Here is a 27,996-nt window from a genome sequence, read left to right as displayed (position 1 = left end):
AGAAAGAATCCACAAACAGAGTTTTTTTGCAAAGTTAAGATCTTTATTTTAAAAAGAGACACACCCCTTTTATTCGCTTTCTTAAATACCACCTCACTTAGTCTAAAACATTTTACAGTACAGAACACATGAGGTGCTGTTGAACAGCCTCACTGACCAGAGGCTGTTTGGTCGTGTGTTTGGTTTGACCCAAGGTTACCTGTTTAAACAACAAGTCACAAACTAATACAGATAATATTAACCATTCAGGGGTTTGTACAACAATGTGAGTTCAACAAACTCAGGCTTTCTGAGTTAGCTGAATTTACAAAACTGTAGCCTATTAAAGTGAGATAAAGACACTACATGTATGTCATTTTAGGGGCTCAGTACTTTAGACGTAACAAAAGCAGATCAGACTTTCTCCTTGCTAACAGATTCAAAGATGATCTTTCTTCTTTCAGCCCATCACTGTGAAGATGTCAGCCCAGAAGTCCTGAAACGCCTCCCTGCCTTCCTCCTTATTCAAAAGGCATTAAATGCACTTTGGCAAACTCCAAGAACAGCGCCCAGGAAGAGGACAGCGCCCACATAGGCTAACCAGCTAAACATCCCCCTCCCCTGTTTTGGACCTGCTTCCTGTTTTGGACCTTGAAGAGCAGACTCTTCCCGTTCTCGGTGACAGTCTCTCTGCTCGCTTTCCAACCACTGCTGGTACCTGAGGTCCTCTCTGTGTTGCAGCAGCCTCTCATCAAACCTGTCCCAGGGGTCCATGTGTGTCTCCTTCACTTCACAGTCAGTCGGGGTGTGGTTCCTCCTTAGTGGGCGGACTTGTCGCCCTGAGGTCACAGTGAGGTCTTCTGTTTTACAGCAGCTCCGTTTGGATTTAGTGTTCTGTCAAAGAGGGTAATATATGTGTTTGCTTCTTAAAAGTGATACTAATGACATGTGTTCTGAACTGTATGTGAAGAACTGAACATAAATAAAGTTGTGTTAAAGATTAAACTGACACTTTCGTGTATCTTCATCGTGTCTAAATAAAAAGAAATACTTGAATTGATGAAAGATTAAATCTAAAGTGAGTTCAAACCGAACACCAGAGCGATGATTAACACTTAAATGCAGCAGACGAGCCGTGCAGCTTTGGTATCTTGGCTTCACACCTGTTTGGGCTGGCCTCTCGGGCCTATCGGAGGCCCTCTCACATAGCATGCAGGAATGGGTCTGGGTCTGCCCCTCTCCTCTTCCTCCTCCTCCTCCTCCTCTTCTTCATCAATGTAATATGCTTCATGTGTTACTGGAGGTTCCTTCTTTGTTCTCCGTGATCTGCTGACAGAAGCTGAAGCTCCATCTTCCTTCTGTGAACAGAGACAGCAGGTTGTTATTGACTTATCATGTTTAACTTAATGATGTAGTTTGATTGAATGCAGAATGTGACCTTAAGTGTATCTGAGATTACACACACTGAACTAAACTCTACTGATGTACTTTAATAATGGACTCCACCCCCTGTCGCAACAGGTACAGGATCATTCTGTTGGAGCACTACAACATGAAGGGTCTGATGTATGAACTCTATGATTAAAGCCTGGTATCAAGCAAGCTGCAACCTCCAGCAGTGAGAATTGAAGCCAATGTGGAAGTTTTAAAATCTGCAGTTCCTCGAGTGTCCACTTGAGGCTGGCTCCAGAAGTGCCGGAAACCACATACACACAAATTCAAATAAAGAGGATCTTTACAGCAGAAATAAACATGTTTACAGCCTGGTGCAAAAGACGAATTTGGTCTGGATAGCTCATATCTCGATCCGCACACACTGTACGGGGGGTGAATTTTTTCATAACATGGTAATTTCAAGGATATAAACATACAGCTTTACATTTCAACCACATCCATCACCGCTGCTTCCCACACCACCCTCACAAACTGCCTCACTGAAATAAACTCCTGGATGCAAACAAACTTTCTCAAACTCAATTGTAATAAATCCGAAATTCTTATCATAGGCCCAAAATCCCTCACTTCCACCTGCCCAGACTTCTCACTCACTATTGATAAATCCACTGTTTCAGCATCCACCCACATCCGTAACCTTGGTATCATTTTTGATCAGTCACTCAACTTTCAACAACACATTAACAATATTTCAAAAAACGCTTTCTTCCACCTCAAAAACATCGCCCGTCTCCGCCCCTCCCTTTCCTTCACTGCAGCTGAAACTCTCATCCACGCCTTCATCACCTCAAGACTCGATTATTGCAATAGCATCCTCTACGGTACACCCAACACCCTCCTCAACAAATTACAATACATACAAAACTCAGCTGCACGCCTCCTCACTCACTCCCGCTCCAGAGACCACATCACCCCAGTCCTCCAGAACCTCCATTGGCTTCCCATCCCCTCAAGGATTCAGTACAAGATCCTACTCATCACCTACAAAGCCTTCCACAATCTAGCTCCCTCCTAGCTCACCGACCTTCTGCAGCCATATAATCCCTCCCGCAACCTCCGCTCCACCAACGGCAACCTCCTCACCCCTCTCACCAAACCCAAGCACCGAACCTGGGGGGACAGGGCCTTCTCTGTTGCTGCCCCCACCCTCTGGAACTCTCTCCCCCAACACCTCAGATTCTCTCCCTCACTCAACAAATTCAAATCCGGATTTAAAACACTTTAAACTATAATTGATTGATTTTTTTCTTGTTTTGTTTTTATTTTTGCTGCCTTGCTCTTCTTTGCTTTTTTTTTTTTGCACTGTTTTACTTTGCTTTTCTATTGTATAATTTTATTTTCCTGTAAAGCGCTTGGAGAATCTTTTAAAGCGCTTTTATAAATAAAATGTATTATTATTATTATTATTATTATTATTATTATTATTATTATTATTATTATTATTATTATAAGTTTTCCATTATGAGAGGCACAGCTGACTTGACTGACAGACAGGAACACTGTAGCTGTTGGCGAGGAGGCTCAAAGCCCGCCTCTTTACCTCACACTAGCTCAACAGAGGTTAGGTTTAGTTCAGCATTTTCAATAGACATCCGTAACATCGACTCTCTTTCCATTTTCAAACCCCATCTCAAAACACCTCTTTTTAAACTAGCTTATTCACTCTGATTACACCAATTCACTGCACTGCATCCTATCCTGCTCATTTTGTTTATTATTTACACCAGGGGTGTCAAACTCATTTCAGTTCAGGGGCCACATACAGCCCAAGTTGATCTAAAGTGGGCCGGACCAGTAAAATCACAACATAACAACCTATAAATAATGACAACTCTAAATTCTCCCTTTGTTTTAGTGCAAAAAAGTACAAGCACATTCTGAAAATGTTCACATTTAACAAACTATCTTTCTACAAAAACTCTTGTATTTTCTGCCATGATGAGTCTCATAGTGGGCCGAATATTTTACTCTTTAAGTCCTGAAACCTGCTGCGAACACACCAAACACACAGGTTACCCATTCACCTGACACCGAATGTAATGTTTACTGCAAAAGAAAAGATAGATTATATTAATGAAGGAGGTAAAGTTGACTATTTAGTGGATCATCTTATAGTGCTCTAAAAAGTCTTTAGGATTATGCAAACAGCAAGTAGCCTAATCTATTTCCTCACTTTAAGAAAAAAGTCCCAGGAAAAAAAGTGCCTTTCAGGTGCACTCCGTCAACAGTATAATTTAATGCGACCCCTAGAGGACAAATCTGAAATCGCAGTTACTTTTATTGAAAAATTGCAGTCTTAATGTCTTCTATGTAACCCTTTCATTTTGCAAAGTTATTCCGCAGGCCGGATTGGAACCGCTGGCGGGCCGGTTTTGGCCCGCGGGCCGCATGTTTGACACCCCTGATTTACACTGTCTCATGTCTTGTAGATTTTATCAGCCTAATTTTTAGATTGTTCTTTTTTAAACTCTACCCTGTACGGTGACCTTGATTGCTCTGAAAGGCGCCTTTAAATAAAATGTATTTTTATTATTTAGTTCCATTGAAGTGCGTTAAATGTCGTTCGAGCAAAAAAAGGTATATACATGGTTTCAATTTAATAATGCATGTATGAAAGGGTTGGAAATCAAAATGTCAATGATAAGGTTGAACTTGTATTTTTAACTTTGAGGCTACAGTCTGAAATGTTAAACCGCCTGTTTCCCGATTCATTTATTTATCTTTTAATGCCTGGCAGGAAGACTGAAAGTTTGACTACATACTCAACATCTCCACTACTTTCTCGAAATGCAACATATTTCAAAAATGGTCCGATCATATTTCTTATTTTATAGTAAAAAAAACAACCATGCACTCTTGAGATCTGAAGGGCTCCAAACATCACACACCAGGAGGTCCCAGAAACAACTAGAGCTTCATCTCGCTCCTTTTTTGTGTGCAGATCATTTATTTATCTCCTTACTTCCTTTACTACTCACAGAACACTTTTCAAGTACCAAGTTTTGACCTGTTTCGGATGTACCGCAAAATCCGACGTGAAAGCAAGGATCAGGAAATGATGAGATCTAGACATAGAATTAGATGAGGCTGTGCTGAGCTTACCTGTGGAGCCTGAGGTTTGGGGAGCGGAGGTCCTCTTATGTACTGAGCTGGCACAGGTTTAGACTTCCTCTTCTCCTCTTGTTCCTCCTCCTCCTTCTCTTCCGGGGCTGCAGCCTTGGCTTTAGCGGGCCGTCTGGCTCGTCCTGCTTTCTGTTGAGACAGTGTTTAGATGTTTTGATCTGAAGATAGTTCTCTTCATGTTTTAAAGGACTATGACGAGTCTCTCTTTAACCAAACTTTGCCTCACTCAGAGCTTTAATTATTCATAAAGTAATCACTTCTTTAAACAACACTAGTCTGATTCAGTGGAGGTGCCTGTTGAATGGCCTTTATCTCAGCTGACATTTACTCCCCTCACTAAACCTCCGGTAAATGGCCACTTCTGTTTAACTAGGGATCAAACTGGCCAGCACTTTAGCATGGAAATGAAATGACACAAGGAGAGGAGAGGAAATCAGGAGCATAATTGGAGACGCCCCGCGCTGTGTGAAAGTGTGTGTCATCAACTTCTTCAAATTGGGCCATTGAGAGGGCACTTGCTGGGCCCGAGGGGTCAAGAACTTATTGTGTCAAAATGAGGAGAATCACAGTCCTCCTCCAGCGTCAGACCTGCCCACCTCTGGTGAACGTGCTCTTTGGGGGGCTTTGGTGGGAGGGGTAGGGGTGGATTAACCCTCCCCTTCACTGCTGTCACGTTTCTCCACTCTGGGGTTAAGAGACTCAGCAGAGGAAACAGTAATCATTGTGACCAGCGCTCAAGTTGTTGGACGCTCACTGAATAAAAGAATGATGTTGAACATCCTCCTCTGACGGACTCTTTCTTTTTAAATGTAAGGTTTGGTCGTCAGGATTTGTGACCTCATCAGGAAGGTCAATTCTGGAGAGCGTTCGAAGGGATGCAAGAAGTGAAGTCTTTGGCGTTAAAATTACAGGTGAATGCCTTCATTTAGCAGTGGATAAAACAGACAACCTCCTATTAACACATCATGCATCAGAAGACAGCTGAGGTGTTTTTCCACTCCAGGGATTTTACCCCTGAACTATGTGCTTTTTCGACCGGAGGAACCAGGGTCTAAATTTAGTTCTGGGGTAGTTAATCTCCCCCATGAAAAGCCCCTACTTTGGGAGTAGTACTTTACAAAAGTCCCAGGACTTTGTGGGCGGAGTCTGCATTGCTGAACGTGTCTGATTGGTAGATTACCTGCAGTGTTTTTATACCACCCGTCGTCCATATTAAACATCCCACACATCTGTGATTCACTTGATTTCTCTTTCTTTCATTTGTTTTTATTTGTTCTATCTTTTTTGTATGTGTGTGTACTTTTCAAAAAGAAGAAGCTGTGATTCTCTTGATTTAGCAGCTTGTAACAGTAGTCTTCTTTCAGCCAACCGCAAATGTGTCTCTCCCGGTGTTACGGTTTTAAAAGTGACCCTGTAAACTGGAGACCTTCAGCTGAACGTGTCAGTGTTTGTGGAGTTTACACAGCTGTTGAAACACAGAGGGAGTTCCTGGGAATACATCCTAGTTTAGTTTTTTATTAAAATCTCAAAATATCCTCATCAAATATTTAATGATCATCTAAAGACGTTTATGAGGGATACATCCGGCTGAGAGACTCCAGTTAACAGGGTCGCGGTTTAAACCAAAACACCAGCCGATCTCTGCCATGGCTTTTGAAACAGATTTCAAAGCTGTGTTGAAACTGCTTGATTCAGTGAATCCATCTGCGATGTAGCTCGATCCTGAGCTGAGTCTCTCCCATGCTAACAGGCTAACTGTTGTGTTGCTCATAATGATACTGGCCTGTCCGTCTGCTTCTATGGTGTCATCTGTGATGAATGGCATTTGTATTTGTTTTATTGCCCTCTACTGGTCTGGTGGTGTAGTGCAATTACTTTTTATTTCCTCCATACATCACTGGCCTGATTTGCACAATCTACCCGGGACTTCAGCCCGCTGTCGAAACACATAACGCGGGCACAGAACCTTTTAGTTCCGGGTAAAGCAGTTTAATGTCACCCATGGATCCAGACTACAGAAGCTGTACTTGAGTCAGTGATAACAGAGTGGTTGGAGAAAGTGAATCAATCCAAACGGTGACATTTGCTCCAGTTTCGGTCTCACTACAGTCCAAGAGTCCTGTAGCTTCTTGATTCAGACTCATTGTGTGCTCACCTTCTCTTTTGTAGGGGGGTCTTGTTCCTTGGTGGTGGACTCTTTTGCTGATCCTCTGGGCGCAGAGAAGTCAAGCTTCTTTTTGACAATTCTGCCCAACAGTATTTTCAGATGCTGGTAGTCTGGCTTCTCTTGGTAGCCCAAAGCGTGAACATAGCAGAGGAATTCGGCCACCTCATCTGGAGACAGAAACACAGTGGACATCAATTAAGTCAACGTGAGATGTTGAATTTTGTAGAGCCATCAATCAGCTGCTTGAGTCGTTATCAGACACCGTGTTCATCACGCTACCTGTGACTATTTCAGACAGGCACTGAGCTCTGTTGTGCTGCATCCTCAGTTTTAACATTTCTGGCAGACCTGAGTCATGCAGCAGCAAAGACAGGATGAACCTGAAGGTCTCACAGTCCAGATAATACACCACTTGGCAATGTATCTCCCAAAGAGGGCAGATTAGGCACTGCTGAGGATATGCATTTAGTGTGTGTGTGTGTATGGAAGTGTCATACACAGTCAGCCGCTATGCATCACATACTGGCCAGACGACGCGTATGACACATGCAGCGGTGAAACTTGTATCTCTCTCTCACACACACTCAGTTGATGCATTCTCCGGCTCTTATCTGAGGCCGGCAGCCGGGCCTTGTCAGCAGAGGAGCACCCGGTCCCAACTATACATCACACACTAAGCCCTCACACAGGAGTGACCTCTCCATAAAGAGGAGAGATAAAACACGACAAAGTTTGAAAGGCATGTCAATGGGACAGTTGTTTAACTGGAGCAAAGTTATTCAAGAGCCTCAGGTAACTGAGGGAGGGAGGGAGGGAGCGTGGAGGAGAGCTGACAGTTCTGTGATTCAGCAATGTAGAGATTTGATCTCCATGTGATCTACAGATTTTTTTTTACCATGTTTCTACTGAGTGGAAAATTCTGGTATTGAATTTGAAAAAATGTGGAGTTGCAAAAAAAAGCTGCCACTTGAGGCTGGCTCCAAAAGTGGAGGAGACCAAATTGAGATGCCTATTGTTACAGCAGAATTAAACACATTTACAGCTCGATACAAAATAACATTTGTGGTCTTTGTGCTTCATTTCTTCATTTGTGACAACTGAAGGGGAATTTTAATATAGCTCATACATTTTGATTACATCAGAGTTAGGGTTACAGTTATTCATAATTGGAGGTGTGGCTGATTTGATTGGCAGGTGAGCGCATTGGAGTTGTTTTCCTCAACTACTCTTCATTACTGGTTTTGAGATTAGCCAGAAGTTAGCTTGAGTCAATACTTCAAAAATTGCGACCATTAACTTTCATAATGCGTCTTCACGAACTATGATGACATCACGGGGACTATGTCCATATTATATTTTATGCAGTCTAATCTAGATAAGGGGCTAGGTAGTGCTGTTGCCTCACAGCAAGAAGGTTCCTGGTTAGAGTCGCAGGCAAGCGGCAACCTCCGGTCTAAAAAATATGAGTCCAATGCGGAAGTGCTAAAAACTGCAGTTCATTGAGGATCCGATTGAGGCTGGCTCCGGAAGTACCGGAAGCCACGTACACACCAATTCAAAAAAGACGATCTTTACAGCAGAAACAAACATGTTTACAGACTGGTACAAAAAACAAGTTTAATCTGGAACGCTCATTTCTCCACTGGCACACACTATATGGGGAGTGAAATTTTTTCTATCCAGGTCATTTCAAAGATATTGAGATTACAAGTCTTCCAGTGAGAGGCACAGCTGACTTGATTGACAGGCGGGAACATTGTAGCTGTTGGCGAGGAGGCTCAAATTCCGCCTCTTTAAGTCACAATAGCTTGACGGCAGCGAGTCAATATGACTCCAGCCGAGGATTAGCCTCAGAACAGTGCTTCAGAAACAGCTGGGTGACATCACGGATACTACGTCCATTATTTATACAGTCTATGGTCCCTGGTCGAGACAGGTTGGCAACCTGTCCAGGGTGTACCCTGCCTTCTGCCCAATGTCGGCTGGGATAGGCTCCAACCCCTGGGAACCCGAACGGGATAAGCGGTCAAGATGCTGGAATGGAATAGTCTAGCTAATTCTTATCTTTCTTCTAGGGTGTGGTCTATCCATCATAGCCCAATATCTCAAAATTCAAGTTTGTGCTTGATCTTAGATTTGCTCTGTTTGCGCTCACACTCTGTATGCATCCACTAGAGCAACACTTGAAAGAACAGGGACACCTACAAACACTGGACAGGTTTGAGGTGGACAAGACCCCGTCACATTGTATCCACCAGCGTGGGGAGCTCTAAAATTAAAGCGAAGTGCCGACATCCATTAAGTTGGTGTGTTGTTAAGGCTGAACCATGAGAGCAGGAACGATCTATCTGGGAGCGAGTAGAGTTTGAGCTCAAGCAGGGACTGATGATGTGCGAGGGCAGGATTATGATTATTTAACATTATTTTGTCTTTATAACTAAAAAACTTTCTAATAACACTTTTTTTTCATGCGTACAGGAATAAAAGTGTTCAACAGCTATTACCTTACGCCCTGTGCGTGTCAGCCTGGTATCTAAATTAGTTTTGGCTCTGGCCATTCCTCTGGCTCTCTATTAAAAGAGCAGAAGATTAGACACAGAGATTCTTCTCCTCTCCTTCACGGGCTTGTCGTCTTATTTCCAAAACGTTGTAGATTAACCTAAGAAGTGTAAATGACGTCCTGTAACCTGAAGGAGCCCTGTGGTCCTTGGCTTACCTGTGCTGGCTCCGCTCACTGACAGCTGCTGGACTGAGCCTGGCAGATTATCCATCAGCCTGAGAGAGGAGGAAGAGGAGATAAACCAGTGATCAAGAGAGGACGGAGTCGTTATGAAAGATGGAGTTCAGGGGGGAGAAAGAGGGGGAGAAAACACAGAGGGAGAAAAAAATGGGACAAGACAAATTTCCACAGTGAGTGTGATTAAAGTGCTTTTAACACAAAATGGACTTCACTGGGACCAGCTGAATTAACATTTCAATCACAAGATAGAATCACCATCTATTAACTATAACCTTTTTTATGATATGAGTACCTCTGTTTTCTAGAAGCTAATAAATATATAATGTTTACAGAGTTAATATGACAAACCACTTATAGAAAACACTACTTTCTATAAACTTCTCTGAAATGAGATTTTTCTTGAAAAGCAGTAAAGTTGCCCAAAGACAGCAGATTTAAGGCTCGCCCGCGTCTCAGATCTACATTGTATTATAGTCCCTGGCTTTTAATTACTCTGTGGAAATATCAACTTGGTCATCAAACCAATCAAACACCATGCGATGGGATGTCGGGGAGTGAAATTGTTTCTTCATTTTCTTTTGCTTCTGTAGCTCAACAGAGCTTGTTAGCTTATTTTACTCAACAGATATAGTGGTGCATTATTTTGATCAGTATCTGTGATCAAAGTGTTGCAGTACCTTGTATTAACACTAGGGGCCGTCCTGTTTTTAGGACGAAAATCATGAAGAAAGTGAAAAATGTATTCCTCATGAAAAAGTCTAATTTGTGCTTCAGAAGCGATAATCATGAAGAAAGTCAATATTTTATATCTGATGCAAAATTCATTTTCAAAAAGTCAAAATTTTACTTCTGACATGAAAAAGCATCAAGTAACTCATAATTTGATTCTGATGTTAAAATCATGAAAATGTAGTAAACACAATTCATTAAAAAAAATGACAACTTTTAAGTTCAAACGAATAATAATGAAAAAGGTAAAACAAAATTGGATTCCTCTGTGGAAAAACTTGGTAAAAGGTGAACATTTTTCATCCAAAGTTGAAAACATTAATAAAGTGAACATTTTAATCTGATGATAAATCCATGAAAAATGTGAAAAAGTTACTTCTGAAGTAAAATTCATGAAAAAAAATATATATTTTGAGCAACACAAATAATCATTGAAAAAGTAAAAATGTTCCTTCTTTAGTGAAATTCAAAAAAAATGTTAATAAAAAATGTCATCCAATGCAAATTCATGAAAAATGTAATTGTTTTACCCAACGCGAAAGTCAGGAAAAAAGTCAGGAGAAAAGTCAAATTTTGATCCAGCGTGAAAGTCATTAAGACAGTTAATTTTTTTGTCTAACCCGGAAATTATGAAAAAAAGTGAAAATTTCGCATCAGAAGGAAAAATCGTAAAAAAGTGAACCTTTTTGTATGACTTAAAAATCACAAAAAAGTGAAACATTTTTGTCCAATGAGAAAACAAATGTGAAAAAAGAGAAAACATTTTGTCCAATGTGAAATTTTTGTTTTTAGAATGTAAATATAGAAAGATTGCAATCACTCTTTCATCTTGGACATCTGCAGCTGGTCTCCAGCTAACAGCTGATAGTAAAGTGTTTTGTTGATAGACAGTACTGAAGTGTTTATTTCAGGGATGCAGAGTGGAAAGCAAACATCCACTGCTACATAATGCAACCTGATGCAATGCGATATCTGACATTTGCATGTTGTTAGGACACGTTATGACAGGCTCCCCAAAAAAAAGTCTGTTAGGAAATAACAGCCACTCCTTTTAGGGATTAATGGGATGAACAGTTTGTTCAGTTGAGTCTCTGCTGTGAAAAATGCAGAAGTGAAATCGTACCTGGTCTTTGCCTCTTGGACCTGCGCTGGGTTCTTGAGGACATTGTCCCATGGCAGAGATCCACACAACCAGTGAAGAAGACAGAAGCCTAAAATCTGGAAGTCACCTCGTCTCGAAGGAGCTACAAAAAGATGGAAGGACGAGGTGGTCAGAAAGAAACATACATTTAACATGATTTCACCAACTGCTTGTTGTTTTTATCCATTAGTCTTTTAAACATCCATCACATCATTTTTGGGTGTTTGTAATTTGTTCTTCCAGAGGAAAGGTTTTTGTTTTTCTAATCACTAGAAAAGTCTTTAAAGACTTGACAATTGTTTTAAAGTAGGACAAAAGTTTCACTATCATCACAAAGAAACTATGTTCAAAATCACAGTCAAGGCTGGACGTAAGTACACAGTGGTAACCTAAAGCAGATTTTTGAAGCACAAAGTGCACATAAATCAAATCCCCTGCAGCCCAGATAAACTTCTTACATGTCACCTGTCAATGGGACAGTCCAAAAGATGATTGATCCAGAAATTGATTTATTTATATAGCTTCATTTTCAACATTTTCATTCAGGGTAAAGTCTGAGCACCATCATTTTCCATTGGCCTTCTGAACAGATGCATAAAATAACAGCAGCTCCTTCCTCCTAACTTTTATAGTCTGTTGGCGTTTTTCTTCTCACTCAATCAGTGTTTCAACTCAGTCAATGCCCATATGATGTTGTGGTTTTTCCATGCTTCATGTTTTTCTTCAATTTGGTCTGCGTTTCTTTCACTCTGCAGCTCTTTGTGTATTTTAACATCACTTGCTAATTTTTGAACCGTCACTACTCCACTACTAACTTCTCGTCTTCTTTTCTCTGCTGGTGTCTGGTCAGCCATTAACTACCAATCTTATGTCAGATTGGAAGAGGTGAAATCATAAACTTTACACAACGTGTGCAATAACTAATTTCCACGGATTGATTTGATGTGTGTGTGAAGTTGCTGCTAGCTTTGCCTTCGACATTCAGAGTTAATAACCATTGTCAAGGGTTTAAGATTAATCAGAAGTATTTAACACAGCCAGGTTTCTAAAGGGCACTATTTAAAAAGACTGTTCATCTTTAACAGAAAAGAACCTTAGAAATGTTGTATCACTAAGAGATCCGTTATGGCTTTTACGCAAATCATATTGAAGGCCACTTAAGGGATTTCATGAAATGTTAAATTACAAAACAAAGACACAGTAATACTCAAATAAATAAGAAGTGTCATGTTTGTCAGGTTGACTTCCCCTGCTCTAAGTTTTCTACAAGCACAAGTTCAGAGTGTGTTTGCATCTTATTGGGAGTGTGTTTGATTGCAGGGTCTACTTTAATGTGTGAGGTCTATCAATACTTGTCGACCAAGTCAATCCAGAGGGGTCGAGCCCGAGGAGTTCTAGAGGCTCAATACTGTAACGGTCGCCACACGTCTCCGGAGAAAAAATACCTATTGACCGGCTCCATCAGAGAGGAGAAATCTCCTCCCTGAGCCGCAGCACGCATTGATCAGTCTAAAGAGGATGCATGGTCACTGCCACACGGGACCAGATTACATGGAATGGATAGGCTGTAATCTGATTACAGGGGGACACATTTTTAAGTCTATAAAATATAAGTACCAACCAGAGTAGAGACTTAAGGACAGAGGAACGGAGAAGAAATAGATGTAGAGTGTTTTGTCTGAATAAAAAACTTGAGGTTTGATTCGACCCAGACGAGAGGATAAAGGATCAATGAGGATGGTTGGAATGGGAGAGAAGTTTAGAGAGGAGGATGACATCGTGTAGGAAGAGGTTTGAAGGGACTGATTACTGTTCTTTATGCATGTCGGTGTTGTTTAATTATGAAGTTATTAGGATATTTCATAGAAGGGTTCAGGCAACTTTTTCAAAATTGAGAATACAGATTGAAAGCCATTATTTACTGTACGTTCATAACGCCTCTGTGTTAAGTATTTGATTCTGATTGGTCATCTCAGAGCAACATTGCATAGCAACAGTCTGCTATTTCTCAATAGCTGACTGTTGCTATGAAGAAAAGCTAGGGCTGTGTCATTAATAACTGAATCTGGTGCAATCACTGTAATCATATCAATCCGCAGTAAGAAGTCCAGTTGATAGACTGTGTTTTGTTTACAGTGGGAAAACCAGGAAAAGAGAAAATGCAGAAGTGGGGCGGCCAATGGGCCTAGCAGTTCAAGAATGTGCCCCATATATAGAGGCTACAGGTCTTCTCGCAGCTGTTACTGGTTCAACTCCCGCCATACTTTAATGCATGTAGTTCCCCGCTCTATACACCCCGCATTTCCTGACTCTCTTCAGCCTATCTACTGAGGGCAAAAAGTAACTCAAAAACTGTTCGACAGGGAAATCTACTGAATCAAAGGTGGCTCATGAAGTAAACACTCAACAGAGCATATTGGTGCTTAAAGCTTCTATAAGGATTTTTTATCTGGTTCCAAAAAAATTCAGAATTCCTTGATTTGTCATTTTTAAGTTCACATAAAAGCAAAACTGTGTTTCATACATCCACCACTCAGTTATTCAATACAACACAATGGGTAAGAACTAGGACTAATAGGCTAATAAATAAAAGCTTAAATAAATAAGATAAATGTATGTTTAAAATAATAATAATACAATTACTTATACATTAAAAATAATGTAAAATATTTTGAATGTCTTTTTATATATATATTTATGAAAAAATTAGAACGAGCCCATTAGTTACAAGATTGATTATTTCTATATTGTTATTGAAACACTGAGGGTGGGGGGGGTACAAAATCCGCAAAGAGAGAAGGGTTACGCTTTCGGCCACAGGGGGCGCCAAAATCAACAAAATAAAAGATCCCCACAGGAGCTTTTAGGAGCAATAAATGCAAAAGGAAAGGAGCTCGAAACCTTAATGGAGTGCTGCACTGATTCATGTGGCCATGTTCACCTTGTTTGACTTCATCATCAGTGGAAATGTTCAATATAATGTAAGTTGTAACAGCTAAGTTAGCTAATTTTAAGGAACACCATATTTTAATATTGATAAAATCATATCCAACTTATATTCGGTGTGAAATGTATTGGTTTAATCAGAAAGTAGCTGTACAATACGCAGCATAGTGTATAGTGAACAGGGTGTTATTTCATTATCCTCACTTTGACCTTGCTCACTGATATCCTCTGCATGTAAAGCCACTTTTGAACAGGTGAAAACCTAAAGTGAAAACACATCAGCAGATACAGATACTCTCCAAACACATCATTGTCTGTTACATCCAGCAGCTCTGTTAATGAATGAAAGGTCCATTTGCCTTGTGGGAGGGAGGGATGTGTGTGTTCACTCAGCTTTAAAGTGTGCCTTCTTATTGTTGTAAGTAATTACACAACTCTTCACATCTACTGAGAGCCTGTTAGAGGAGAACAAAGATGAAAAATAAATGCGATACTGACGCTGGAAAAAGTGTTGCAACTCCCAGAGCAGCGTAATAGATTAACAATTAAAAAGATCAACAACTACATTAAGCACTGCTGCCCTCTGTGTGTGCTCTGGGCACCTTATCTGAGCTCATGATAGTGTTTGGTGTGTCTGCTCCTCTCTGTTTAATGTGTTTTGCCCTCATGTGAGAGAGACAAAAGAGAGATATTCATGTGCGCGCGCACACACACACATACACACCACACACACACGCACACACACTTAAACAGCTCTCATTGGGAGGTTCCTTGAAAAACACACATACATACAAACACGCACACGGCGCACATGTTCTCCACATGCTTTAGACAGGGAGGTTAGGCAGCGGTGGTGTTGTTGTTAATTATCTCCTATTGTTATTCAGATTCCCTAAAGCATGCTGCAGTGTCACACTCTTAACCCTTGTGCTTCACAGTCTTGTCGTTTGGAGACGGTCTTCTGTCTGCCGGACGCCCACCGAATGGCGGTAATTACACCGTTTAGCTTGGGGTTCAAAGGCCTGCCAGGCGGCAGCTGCATTCACCAAACCTCACCATGGCAACCTGACAACATCTTTGCGGGGATTGGTGCCATCAGGTCAGCGGAGGGCAGATTAGGGTCTCGTCCTCTGTCATACCCTCCGTGCACAGAAGAAAATACACTCGTCTGTTTTCACGCTCATGTTTAAGGCCTAATGAAGTTTTGCTCAAAACAATTTAAATGCATCCATGATATCAGAATGATCTCAAAGTTTAGAGTCTTAATGAATAAACATCAAATCTGAAGGACAATTAAACTCCATAATCAGAAAACCTAGTTCACAGGGCGTTGGTCGCCTCATGGTTGTGTCACTGCTGTCATCAAATCTTAGCCTCTTTCCCACACTCTCTCTCTTCCTGATTTCAGACTCAATCCACCGTCCTCTCTCTAACGAATCTTAAGGAAAAGAAAACTAGTTCAAAAGCTTTTTTTTCTTCCTGAAAACCACACCTCAAGATGTGGAAGGTGCGGCACATTGCGCAAGACAAACTGGGATTAAGACAGCCGACAATTAGAATATATGACAGTCAGCAAAGTCATACAATAACTGTAGGTCACCTGAGACATAATCAAAAGGGAAAGTGGGAGCCCTTTCATTTCAAAACTTTTCATTCAGATTAGTTGCTTCATGGTGAGTTACACAATGCTGTGCTTTCCTTATCATCGTAGAATAAGCTCTTTGTCAATAGATACATGGAAGCTCGACGCTCAAAACCTGACAAATACTTAATCTAATTTAATCTAATCTAATTTAATAATAATAATCATTATTATAATAACATTAACAACTATAATAATCTTTATTTAAAGAGCACTTTTCAAAATCTGCATTAAAACGTGTTTATAATTCAAAGTATTTCTATAATGCTAAATATTCTGTGCTTCTGTATAAACTTTATAATTATTTCATTTTATCTTATCTATATTTTAATTAGTATTTATATCTTATATTCCTTCTTCTATTAATATTTTCTTTCTTACATACTGTTTATGAGATAATACTGTAATAACGGATCAGAGAGAAACAGAGCAGGTCTAGACCGCACTCTATGTTAAATTATTATCTAAGACCCATCATTAAGACAGGATCAGATCCAGTCCCATTTTACAGACAGGACTCAGTCTGATCTCATCTTAATCCACCATGAGCAGAGCACTTTGCAGCATTTAGCAAGTTACAGTGGCAAGGACACACTTCCTTTAACAGGCAGAAACCTCCAGCAGGACCAGACTCATGTTAGACACACTGCTGAGACCGTGTTGGAGTTGGAAAGACGAATATAGGAGATGATAATAAGTTTTAAAGGTGACATATCATGCAAAATCGACTTTTTAATGGTTCTCTACCTGAAATATGTGTCCCTGGCATGTCTACAAACCCCCCGAGAATGAAAAAAATCCATTCTGCCCCTGTTCTGATTTCTACACCTTTCTGTAAATGTGTGAAACGAGCCGTTTCAGACTTCCGTGTTTTTGTTACGTCACAATAATATCCGGTCTGTCACGGAGTCAGAGCTCGGAGCTTGTTCAGCCCATAGACTGTATAAAATACAACTCAACCCCTCCTTCGTTTTCAGTACCTGCACACATGTGTGCTAACAAGGAGCTTAGAAGGGAGGCATGCTAGTAGTTGGCTGTCTTAATAAACACAAAGGTCGTTTTTACTCCCCACGTCTGCAGATTTGAAGATCTAGTGGATGATTTTTATTTGTCATGGAAAAGTGCTAGCGCTAGTTAGCATAGCCACATAGCTACATGTCGTAGCTGTAGCTGTGTACCAAGACACACATCGAAATACTGACAAATAAAACAACAAGAAACAAAGAATCTGTGACTAATCTTTCAGAAAGGTCCTGCTGCCTTTCTGGCTGAGGTCGGTTTTACTCCCCACGTCTGCAGATTTGAAGATCTAGTGGATGATTTTTATTTTTCATGGAAAAGTGCTAGCGCTAGTTAGCATAGCCACATAGCTACATGTTCGTAGCTGTGTACCAAGACACACGTCTACATACTGACAAATAAAACAACAAGAAACACTAAATCTATGACCAATCCTTCAGAAAGGTCCTGCTGCAGGCGCCTCTCCGTCAGGATCAGATTCTGGATCAAATTCAGAGGGTTGAAGTAACGCGGTCTGTGAGCAGAGTGTATATTCAGCAACATGTAAACATTAGATCAACGTGCTGGAGAGTGGAGGCCACATCCACTTCCTGAGGGGGCGTGGTCAGAGGGAAAACAGACTGTTCTGAGGAGGGCTGAAGAAGAGGGCTTTTCAGGCATGCCAAAATCTGATTTCAAAGTGTTTTTTTGAGCATAAACTTTAAAGACATGTTTTGGGGACCTCTTAGACCAATATATATTGATGAAAAAAGCGTGATATGTCACCTTTAAGAAATGACTCAAACGAGAGCACAGAATTAGCCATCCTAATTTCCTCGAGCAGATTATTCTACCTCTGCTGGGCCCAGACTAAAACGCGTTCTTTGTGTTTTCATTGTCCTGGACAATAAATTCTGCAGCCTAACAAATAGACAGCCTTAAATCCAGACAGCTTAAAAACCTCTGCATGATCATTTAAAACATAAGTAATGGATGATGTATAATGAGTGGGTCATTATGCAAAATAGAATCCCTTCAGGGTGAGACAAAACCCTAATGTGAAACAAAGGGGTCCTGTTTCACCCTGAAGGCTTTTTATTTGTGGTTTTCAGTTTAAAATGACAACATGCAGATCTTTTCATCTCAAATCTGGAGGTGTGTTCAGTTCATTGAAGGATGGATGTAATAAAGAGAAGAAGAAACAGTGATGATCTCTGTCATGGTTCATATGAGAGAACATTTTTCCATGTAAAATAGTGAAAAGGTGTGTTCTCTCAGTCTTCTCTTCCCCTTTCTTAATCATTTTAGAATTGACTTTCATCTCATGGATATTGCTGACAGGGACATTTTCTGCCCCTCTTTTACTCATCGACCGTGTTGATAGAAACACTACCCTGGCGATTAGGCAGTCTGAGCCATGCTAACTCACAATATCGAACCGCAGAGGAGTGGAGTTGGCCTGCGTGGAGCTCATAGAGGTTATCTGTGGCTCGGGCCGCACTCTAACCAAACATCAAAGCTCTTAATTAATGGGGGATGAATACACGATGCAGGTTATGACTTCAGCTAATTAGGGAATTGTTAAACAGAGACGGTACCGGAGAATTCAGCAGGGGCCGTGGATAGAGAATCGATGGTCAATGAAGAGAGGGAGCATGTAGGCAATTTGCCAGTTAATGTGTTCCCAATATCAGCCGAGGGAGGCCGAGGGTGGCGGGGCAGAGGGACTATTTTACATGTATTGACTAACTAAGACTGCAAACTGAAAGGACACAGCTTATTGCATGGTCTAAATACATACTGTAAAGATATACCCATTTTCAGCCTGCCACAAATTCTAGCCAAAAACAGAAGTAAGATATTTAATCTGAGGAAAATCAGACAGCATCTCTGTTTTGATGGTCGTATGTGCTTTTTTTGCTGTCTTTCAGTCACCTCTCACAAATCCAAAATGACCCAAAGGTTGAACCACAAAGTGGGAGAAGGGGGTAAGCCAGGTCTGCTGAGTCTAAATCAGAGTTTTACACGTCAAGAAGTTTCAAAGATCAACATGGTGACCTACTCTAAACTCAAAACCTGCTCATGATCAAGTTATTTTCAGTGTTTCAGTTCTAAAGTGCAGAAGGAAACATCTGTAACTACATGTTATGTTAATAAGACCACATAATGAAGCTGTGACAGCAGTGACAAAAACACACACTGTAGTGTAAGCATTATGTAAACATTCAGTTAGCCTTCAGTCAGTGATGACCATCTGACCTCAGCAGATCATCTGGACAGTAAAAGAGCAATCAAAGCATCTAAAGGATTACGGTTACGTTTTTATGCTTATTCCTATTTAGGGGTGACCCCAAATAGTCGAATATTCGACGATTCGTTCTAACGAGCCTTAGTCGACTGCCAATCTCATAGTCGAATATTTGCATATGAAACGTGGATCATTCCATTCAAACCATGGGGGTGCTCAATGTCTAATTTTACATTATTTTCCTGTCTCCTGTAAAAATAGTGTCTCATTTAGCCTATTTTTATAAAAATATAAACTTATTTAATGTAATTCTGAGAACAGCTCTTGCAGTGTTAAATCTCCTCAAAGTGGTAATTAAATCTCCCCTGGTGATTAAAGGTGGACTCTCCCATTTAGTGGGAGCTGTGGAGCAGACGTACCTCAGCGGGCCTTTAAATCTTTCTACGTTCATAGCAGCTCAAAATGTCAGGAAATAAAACTTCAGTTGATCCTAAAAAAAATAGTAATAAAGATGAGGAGCAGCTTCATGAAGAGGGCTGTGAGATCAAGGATAACCGGACCACACAAAAACTGTACGGGGCCAAACGAACGAGGAGGGATACCCAAAGCTGCGCAAAGCCTCAAAAACAATCCACAGCATCCCATCCACCTCCACACCATCAGAGAGGATATTCTCAAAGACAGGATTTACAGTCAACAAAGCAAGGAGTGCACTTCTGGCCGTAAACACGATGGGTTTCCTCGCGTACAATTTGAAAAGACTCAAGTGGACAAAGACGCGATGAAAGACTGTTTTAAAAGGTTCTGTTAAGGTATTTGAAAACCCTTTAGCTGGTTCAGGTTTGATTATGAACATTATACAAATGTTTAGCCTTAAGTTGGACAAACTACCCTCCCCAGCGCTGCTCTCCACTGTGTGAACACTGTTTAAATATCTCCTGATTCCTTATTCTATAACGGCGCGTTGTTCCATGTTTAACGGATGGTGGCCTTATTTGAGTTTTCTCTCCTTCATCACCTCGTTGTTTTTGCAATATAGATTTAAAAAATCTAAGTTTTATACTTATAATATTCTGTTGTCCCTTTTACTTTAAGCTACGAGTCTGTTAATTGTAAAGGGTTATGCGTAATATTATCATGCGGTCACCATCATGCAGACTTTGGGTCAATAAGGAAAAACAACAAACATTCGACTATTCGTCGACTATGGGCAAAATCTGATGGATCAGATTCGACTAAGCAAATCCTTAGTCGGGCTCACACCTATTCCTATTATCCTGAAAGTCTGTTTTAATGGGCTGTAACCAAGCTGCAACTTTTAGCAGTGAGAATTGAAGCCAATGCGGAAGTGTTAAAAACAGCAGTTTCCAAAGTGTCCACTTGATCACAAAGTCTGTGTCTTCCGCTGATCTTTACAGTAGAAATAAACATGTTTGGCTTCAAAACAGTGCTTCAAAAACAGATGGGTGACGTCACGGATACTAAGACGATTATTTATACAGTCTATGTTTGCACTCTAGGCCACTTTTGCTACCCTGAGCGAGGTGATCTCTGTAGTCTTAGATCTGGAGCTCCCAGAAACAAAAAGCACCAGTTCTATTTTAAAGATACAAAACAGATACAAAACTCTTTTGTGACTTGTGTTATATGTTAAAAATTGTAAAACATTTTAGAGGGCTTACAAAGGCCTTTGTGGGCATCCAGGCTGGTGTACTCGATTGTTCCATTGTGGCCCTTCTTGGGATTTTCCTTGTATTCTTTGTGGTCTCCATCAGGACAGTATCTATAGGACAGCCCATAGTCTGCCAGGTAAACCTACAGCACACAACAGGACACACACAGGCATAAATAAACTCCTTTGTACATATCACAAGGCCACTCTAAAAGTAGAGTGAATGTATCTTGTCTTCTTAGCATCATTGTCCTGATTATAACTGATAACTAAGAAGCACGAGGAGGCAGAGCCTGCATTCATATTGTGTAAGTGTATGCTATAGAATAGAGCAGACTTCACTCCTGTGCACATGAAGCTTTTAAAGGCAGAGGTCAGCGGTGGACTAACCTGTTCAGGGTCTCTGTAACCGAGCATGAGGTTGGCAGCTTTAATGTCTGCATGGACGTACTCGTGTTCATGAATATACTCCAGAACAGACACCTGGAACAAACACAACAGAGCACATAAACAGAAGAGATGATTATGATGAGCAGAATGTGGAGACGGGGGTCAAAGTCAGAGGTCTGTTCTGTTGACATCATGTTTCAAAGAGGTCATTATCAGTTAGAGTGCTCTCTGACCCTGTTGTTATGCTCATTGATTGTTGCTGAAAGCAGCTGTAAGGAGCTCCTGCTCCAGCAGTTCAGAGAATAAACCCAAAGAGTCATCCTATTATTCTGAGGCTGATCTCACCAGGCCTTGGCCGAGTTGCAGCACAGTAGCCTTCTTCAGACGACCACTGTTTTTCTCACACACTTTCTGAAGGTCACTGCCCAGGCGGTCCATGGCCATGAAGCGATACCTGCACGAGAGAAAGCCACTTCTGAATCACATCTGGGCCTGAGAGTACTACAAATAAAATGACCTTACAATAAATGTTATTATGGAATTTAAAAAAAATGTTTTGCTAAAAGTCACAGGGATTTAAATATTGCAATGACTTTGTATTATTTAAAATAATCCAACATACCAATTCGTACAGAGTTTATGAAAAGTGGAGAAAAGGGCTCATCTTGATCAAACTATATCCAGCACTGACTCAGTCATAAGCTTCTAATAAAGTGTAAAAAGGTGAACAGTTCTTACACTACAAAGTGTTGTGACTCTTAACTGAATGTGATGTAAGTTAGCTTTGGCAACAAAATCAGCTCTGTCAGAAAACCTTCCTTTGTAATGACTTGAAATGTTAATTGCAGCAGGAAATTTTTTGCATTTGTTGTCAAAGCTCTGACAGCACCCGTCTTTGCATATCTATTCTACATGCAGAAATTTGAGGATTGATGAGATATCATCTTAAACGCAAAAGTCAGATCAGGAACGTTGACTCTAGAGAGGTGGTGTGGCTGTAAGTATGAGAGCAGTACTTGTGCAGTGCAGCAGTGGCAACGGCAGTTCAGAGGCCCTGTTATAGCAGGGTTCATAACCTGGGACTTCCACCAGATCTGTGTCCAGTCCGTCTGTGATCTACTGTAGTCTAGTTCTGTGCTCACTCGTCCGTCAACACTCACTGGTTGCATCTACAGAATGCAGTACAGAGCTGGACCACCGAACAGCTGGAGTCATATGACTGAGGTTTTCCCGCGGTAATTACTTAATTAAGGATTATCCGACTCCTCTCCTCATCCATGTTGTCTTTATCGGCCTCTGAAATCAGCCTTTTGTCAGTGTTTTATTCCTAAAATGAACCGGATGTTTTAATTTTGCTTTGGTGCCTGACTTCCTGTCCTGCTCAATCTGCTCTGTTGAGATTGATGCGTCATGATCAGACATCCGGCAAAAATAGAAGTCTTGCTGTCTGATCCGGAGGACTCCAACCTGCCGGTTCAGAGACACAGCTGGAACGCAACGGAGCAGATACAGTTGAAGTTAACACACTGACTAGAAAAGAAACCTATCAACTCTGTACCATGACAGATCAGAGACGGACCGGACCCGGATCCGATGGAATTTGGTTGTAACAACTCAGATGAGCAACATTTGAGCTTTTGTTTGAATACCACTTTTTAAGTGCTAAGCGAGTTTTATATGCTTTGTCTTCACATTATTCCCAAACAGAGAGGCAGCTGGATTGAGGGAGAATGCCAGAAAGCTCAACATTTCAGGTAGAAAATGTATGTTAAGTATTATCTGCTAGGATGCTATCACAAAGAAATACATTATTTTCATTGAACAATAAAAAAAGTTCTGTTTGAAAACGAGCAATTGTCGAACAATGCTAATACTGCTAGCTTAAACTGAACTGTTATGTCCACATTAGTTCTCAGATTGTCTCCATAAATCTTACACACATTAGATTGCAAGAAATACCTCCAACCAGGTCTGACCATCATTACCTGAGGCTGTTACACTCTGCAAGCCCTGATCCCCAGTATGTCGGGATCCCCAGGAAGTCCAGCTTCCTGCTTTCTTTCCACTGCTGCACTGTTACAAAGAAAAAAACTTAATATTAAGTCAAGTTGAGTGTGCACATCCTCATTTTCTAACTCGTACATTGGCAGTATGAATAGGCTGAATGACTGGAGTCAAACTACCAACTACATTAAAACTCAAAGTTACAATGGGCTGTATTGAGCAAGTGGAAACCTCTGGACCACTTGATGGTGCTGAAATAAAATAAGTTTTAAGGCATGGTTGGCCACTATGAAAACTTTTGATGAGAGTCTGATGGTTCTGTAACCTTGAACTCCCCCCAACAGTAACTCCATTAAAACAGTTCTGAACAAAAGTCCTTAAATCTGTGGAAGAAAGAAGCAAAATGTTGGTCCAGAGTTCCACTTTGTCCTTGTAAGTGTATTAAAGCATACATGCAAATATCAATCTTTCAGTACTGAGGGTGAAAACACACACACACACATACACACACACACACACACACACACACACACACACACACACACACACACACACACACACACACACACAGAGGCTCCAGACAAAGCAGTAGGCCTGGCTCGGGGCTTTATGGCGGCTGGCCTGACTGGCGCTCAACCAGGCTGGCAGGTGGTCAGGGGCTCAGCGGAGGCCCGGCCATCATTACGTGTGAGTGGCTTCCTCTCCAAACGAAGGCGTTGGAGAGCTCAGACAAGCGCGGAGAGGGGGGCTAACTGCCACCGAGGTGCATGTTTGCTTTGGCTTATTATTAATTACAGTGCGGCAGGCAGCTAAGCCTCTGTGTCTGCGGCCACTTCATCAGTCAAACACACTCGTGCTCCAGCGAGCTGCCGTGGCGCTGGACGGGCGGTGCTACTCACTGCTCTCTGGTTTGGCTGCCCTCTGGTAGAACTTGAGCTCCGAGAACAGGGGGCCGTTCTCCTGGTACTCCTGCACATACAAGCATTCATTATTCAAAACTTCAGTATCAGCGGTTAAAGAAGCACCTGGCTGGACAGAAATAAAACACATCTGGCAGAAATATCTTAGCATTTGAGAAAAATGAAGCATCATCTCATTAGTGCGACTAAAACTGGTGTGGTCAAGACCATATAAGGAGGTAGACGCAGGAGACTGAGCAAACCCAGAATATGGGCATGTGTTTAGATTACCATGCAGTGAAATGGTGGAAAACAATAGAAAACAGGACACTTGGACAGCAGCAATGTCTCGACAGACTAACCCCACAATGAAACAAAGGCTGCTCTTAAACAGCGCCTCCCATTGGGTGCTACAACATGCAGGAAGGGAATAACCCGCTATACCAATCTATCTGTGTGACCCTTCACAGAACAATAACACAGCTGTTTGTTACAGCTCAGTGTTTGGCATGTCCACAATCACCATGTGTACCATGTTAGGTGTTCACATTGGTTGTGCACAATTAAATAGAGTAATATTTTATGGCGGTATGTCTCTGCTCTGGGAGCTCCCTGCCCTTCCATGTGCCTACGCGGAAGGGCAGGGGAACACCACATGTGGGGAAACTTCAAGCGGAATCCACCTTACACAGATAGAGCGTCAGACTGACAGCAGCAGAAATGTACTCACCACTTTAATGACAAAGTCTGTGTCTTCTGCGACGGGTCTGTCCACGTCCTGAGAGGCTTTGAGACAACAGGAGAGAGTGTGGACAGATGAGACAAAGGCAGGCTATAAGGATATATCACATCATGTTTCACCTTAAGTGTTTGTGTTCAAGGTTTTGAGGTTTTTAAAAGAATGGTGCCTCTTTATCTCATTGATGTCTTGTATTTTATACTCCAGTTAGAGCACGCAGGTCGACCAATCAGTTGTTCTTTGATTTTAACTTAATAATCAAGGAGGTTGAAGGTTCACAATGGCTGCCCCCAAGTAGTACCTTAAAGTCCACCTATTCATATATAACCCATGTCTTCTCAATGGCTTTTGATTTAAGTTGAGCTTAAGTTGTCATATTTATTTACACTCATCGAAGTAACAGATGAAGCAATAGAGACCTTCACTACGATGAGTTTGCATTAATATTAATGTTATATGGGTGTGCAGACCTCTTCACTGTTCTTGTCTTGCAAATGATTCTTCTTCATTAACCTCAGTAGTTTTAATTCATGCTGTTACATGTTGCTCTTCCTGTTTCATACACGCAGCATGATATAACAGTTACCGCCTCTGCCCACTCGTGGTAAAATAACCTCAATAACTCCAACTTCTTATGGTAATTTTTTTAGTTTTCTATTCATTTTATTTTATCATTTTTATTGTATTATTATTTTTATTGTATTATTATTATTATTATTATTATTATTATTATTATTATTATTATTATTATTTTATAATAAATTATGGTAATTGTTTGTTTTTTATTTTTTTTTAATTATTATTGTTATTATTATTATTATTATTATTATTATTATTATTATTATTATTATTATTATTATATAATTTATGGGTTTTTATTATTATTATTTTAATGTTAGCCTAAAGAAGAACTGAAAGAAAAAATGTGGCTTTCTCCATCTGCACGCAGTCTCCTGCAAAAGTTTTGTTCTGTGTGAGTACAAATAAAGTTTTGTGTTTTTTTGGCAGACAAGAAGACAAGAATGTTTTACTTCAAGTCAGCATGCATGAAACACAATTTACATTTGAAGGGTGTGTGTGTGTGTGTGTGTGTGTGTGTGTGTGTGTGTGTGTGTGTGTGTGTGTGTGTGTGTGTGTGTGTGTGTGTGTGTGTGTGTGTGTGTGTGTGTGTTGATGTGTGTGTTCATGTGTGTGGTTTGGTGGGTGCGTCCTAAAACAAAAGGTTTCCTTACCCAGGTAGATGAGTCCAAAGCCACCTTGGCCGAGGATTTTCCCGAGCCTCCATTTCTTCTTCTCGGTGTCAGTCAGGATGAAGCCCTCTGGGAGCGGTTTGGGTAACGCTGTCTTTCTGGGTGCCATGGCAACTGTCACAAACTGTTGTAAAGTGGCAGAAAATATATTGGTGAGATTTTTGTTTTAAATGTGAAAGTGAATACAACATAATTATAGTGTAGCAAACTTCAAACAGCCTGGTCTGACTGGTTCATTACATCACTGTCCTCTAATACACCTGTTGCCACAGGCACCATTAACCCACGCAACACCAAACAGGTACAGACACAGTTACACCTCCTCGCACCAAGGATTATTTCATTTAAGAAAGTGAAAATAAATATTCTAGACTCATTCTAGGTTTAAAAAAATGTTTGAAGCAGTTTTCTTGTTAGTATTTTTAGAATCATGGCCTCCAGCTCTGAAAATGTATACAGTTTGAGTAAATCACTGAATAATCTCACGTAACACTGATCACTATTTCATTGGCACAAATTAAATCAACAAGTTACAACTGTTTTGTGTTGTTTGTTTGTTTGTTTATCTATAAATATTGTACTATGTCCTTGTATATGTGTGGTTACTTCTTAGAAGTAACATCGATTATCGATTGTTGCTTACACTATTATATAAGGTGTACTGTAACTGGATGTTTGGGTAACATAGGCATGTACTGATCTGGCTCCAAGCTATATTTCAGAACTTTTAACACACCATGAGCCAACCTGCAGCCTTAGATCCTTGGTGGGAACGTCCAAAGTCTAGGCTTCAATATAAAGGAGAACAACTTTTTCAATCAGAGCCCCTTGACTCTGGAACAACCTGCCTGAAAAATAATAATAATAATAATAATAATAATAATAATAATAATAATAATAATAATAAAAAAATAAATAACATTTTTTTAAAGAATTTGCTGAACGAACCGGGGAAACGCTGTCATGATATATTAATGAGGAAACACTGGAGGTAAAATATGATGTTAAAACCCAACACAGGAAATTAAACTCACCAAAATAACATAAATCAATAAGATATAGAAAAAACACTAAAATATATAAACAGTAAAAGAAACTAAGATCCTATACTTAAAAAGTGACTAAAATGTGAACTAGATAATAAATAAATAAAGTAAGGTGAAAGAAAACTATTATAAGAATAAAACTCAGTTAAAAGCTAGACTAAAAATGTAGGTAGAAGTAAATAAAGGTATTATTATTACAAGGTATTGTCACTGTTAAATTCATGTTAATAATGCTGATTGAATTGAATTGATTTGATGTATAAAATCACAGCACATACAGTCAATCAGATGTTCAGAGTCTGTCCTAATGACTACACACATATCTTTAAAACACTTTCACGTTTAAAGCACCATAACAAAGATAACATGTTACCTGATGTCGTTTATTTCGATTTCAGAGATGCTGATAAAGGAGGTTAAATTAATGTCTGGTGAGTCTGATAGTTTAACACGTAAAACAACCGAAAACCGTTAAACAAGCAGACGTTGGTTATTCAATAATGATAATGTGAAGTTATAAACGTTTTTAATTAAGTACAAACACAAACACTTCAGCAAATAACTTGAAAGAAGCTGCTGATTTGATATCAAACCACTTACTTGTTGTTTTTTCACCAACCTCCGAAGGGAATCAAAGCCGCTCGTTGTCAGTTGAGCTTTAAGTGTAGTAACATGTCGAAGAACTGCTTCTTTATTGCGGTAATATCTAATGGTAAAGTTAGTCACTGATTCAAGTAAGTTCCTCAATAACCCGGTGCGAAACGAAAACAAAACCACATCACTTCCTGAAACTTGCCCCTCCCGCTAAGCCGCTCAGCCAATGGCAT

The 27,996-nt window shown here is 40.4% G+C and overlaps 2 protein-coding genes across 4 annotated transcripts in view; one reads left to right on the top strand and one right to left on the bottom strand.

Moving 5' to 3' along the window:
* fancl (FA complementation group L) overlaps positions 1-988 on the top strand; it is a 44,281-nt gene extending 43,293 nt beyond the window's left edge. Inside the window, exon 14 of the mRNA XM_034681899.1 lies at positions 444-988. Within this exon, the coding sequence (XP_034537790.1) occupies positions 444-479 (36 nt within the window). The 3' untranslated portion in view covers positions 480-988. The remainder of the gene's footprint in view (positions 1-443) is intronic.
* On the bottom strand, positions 12-27,983 carry LOC117811548 (serine/threonine-protein kinase VRK1-like). 3 transcript variants are annotated; one of them, XM_034681896.1, is made up of 14 exons: positions 27,773-27,983; positions 26,106-26,247; positions 24,865-24,920; positions 24,135-24,204; positions 23,217-23,304; positions 21,577-21,685; positions 21,232-21,324; positions 20,852-20,984; positions 11,317-11,437; positions 9,441-9,499; positions 6,713-6,891; positions 4,537-4,686; positions 1,143-1,337; positions 12-873 (listed from the first exon to the last, which is right to left on the bottom strand). In XM_034681896.1, exons 2-14 carry the CDS (start codon positions 26,230-26,232, stop codon positions 505-507), a joined length of 1,749 nt encoding a protein of 582 aa, XP_034537787.1. In that variant the 5' UTR covers positions 26,233-26,247; positions 27,773-27,983; the 3' UTR covers positions 12-504. The 3 variants fall into 3 exon arrangements, with proteins under 3 accessions (XP_034537787.1, XP_034537786.1, XP_034537789.1); XM_034681895.1 differs by having other exon boundaries at positions 27,770-27,982; XM_034681898.1 differs by lacking the exon at positions 27,773-27,983 and adding an exon at positions 27,543-27,655.
* Positions 27,984-27,996: the final 13 nt, after the last annotated feature.

The sequence above is a fragment of the Notolabrus celidotus genome, chromosome 4 (genome assembly GCF_009762535.1).
Source record: "Notolabrus celidotus isolate fNotCel1 chromosome 4, fNotCel1.pri, whole genome shotgun sequence".
Taxonomy (NCBI): domain Eukaryota; kingdom Metazoa; phylum Chordata; class Actinopteri; order Labriformes; family Labridae; genus Notolabrus; species Notolabrus celidotus.
The sequence above is the reverse complement of the archived record's forward strand: the minus strand, read 5'-3'. Positions and strand labels throughout refer to the sequence as shown.

What these genes read in the sequence shown, in the direction of transcription:
- LOC117811548 (XM_034681896.1), bottom strand. Translation starts at nt 26,232, where the DNA reads ATGGCACCCAGAAAGACAGCGTTACCCAAACCGCTCCCAGAGGGCTTC. An exon ending in GGCAGCCAAACCAGAGAGCA is followed by an intron (nt 23,305 to 24,134) that starts GTGAGTAGCACC and finishes TCTTTGTAACAG; the next exon opens with TGCAGCAGTGGAAAGAAAGC. An exon ending in AGTGAGCGGAGCCAGCACAG is followed by an intron (nt 6,892 to 9,440) that starts GTAAGCCAAGGA and finishes TTCTGTCTCCAG; the next exon opens with ATGAGGTGGCCGAATTCCTC.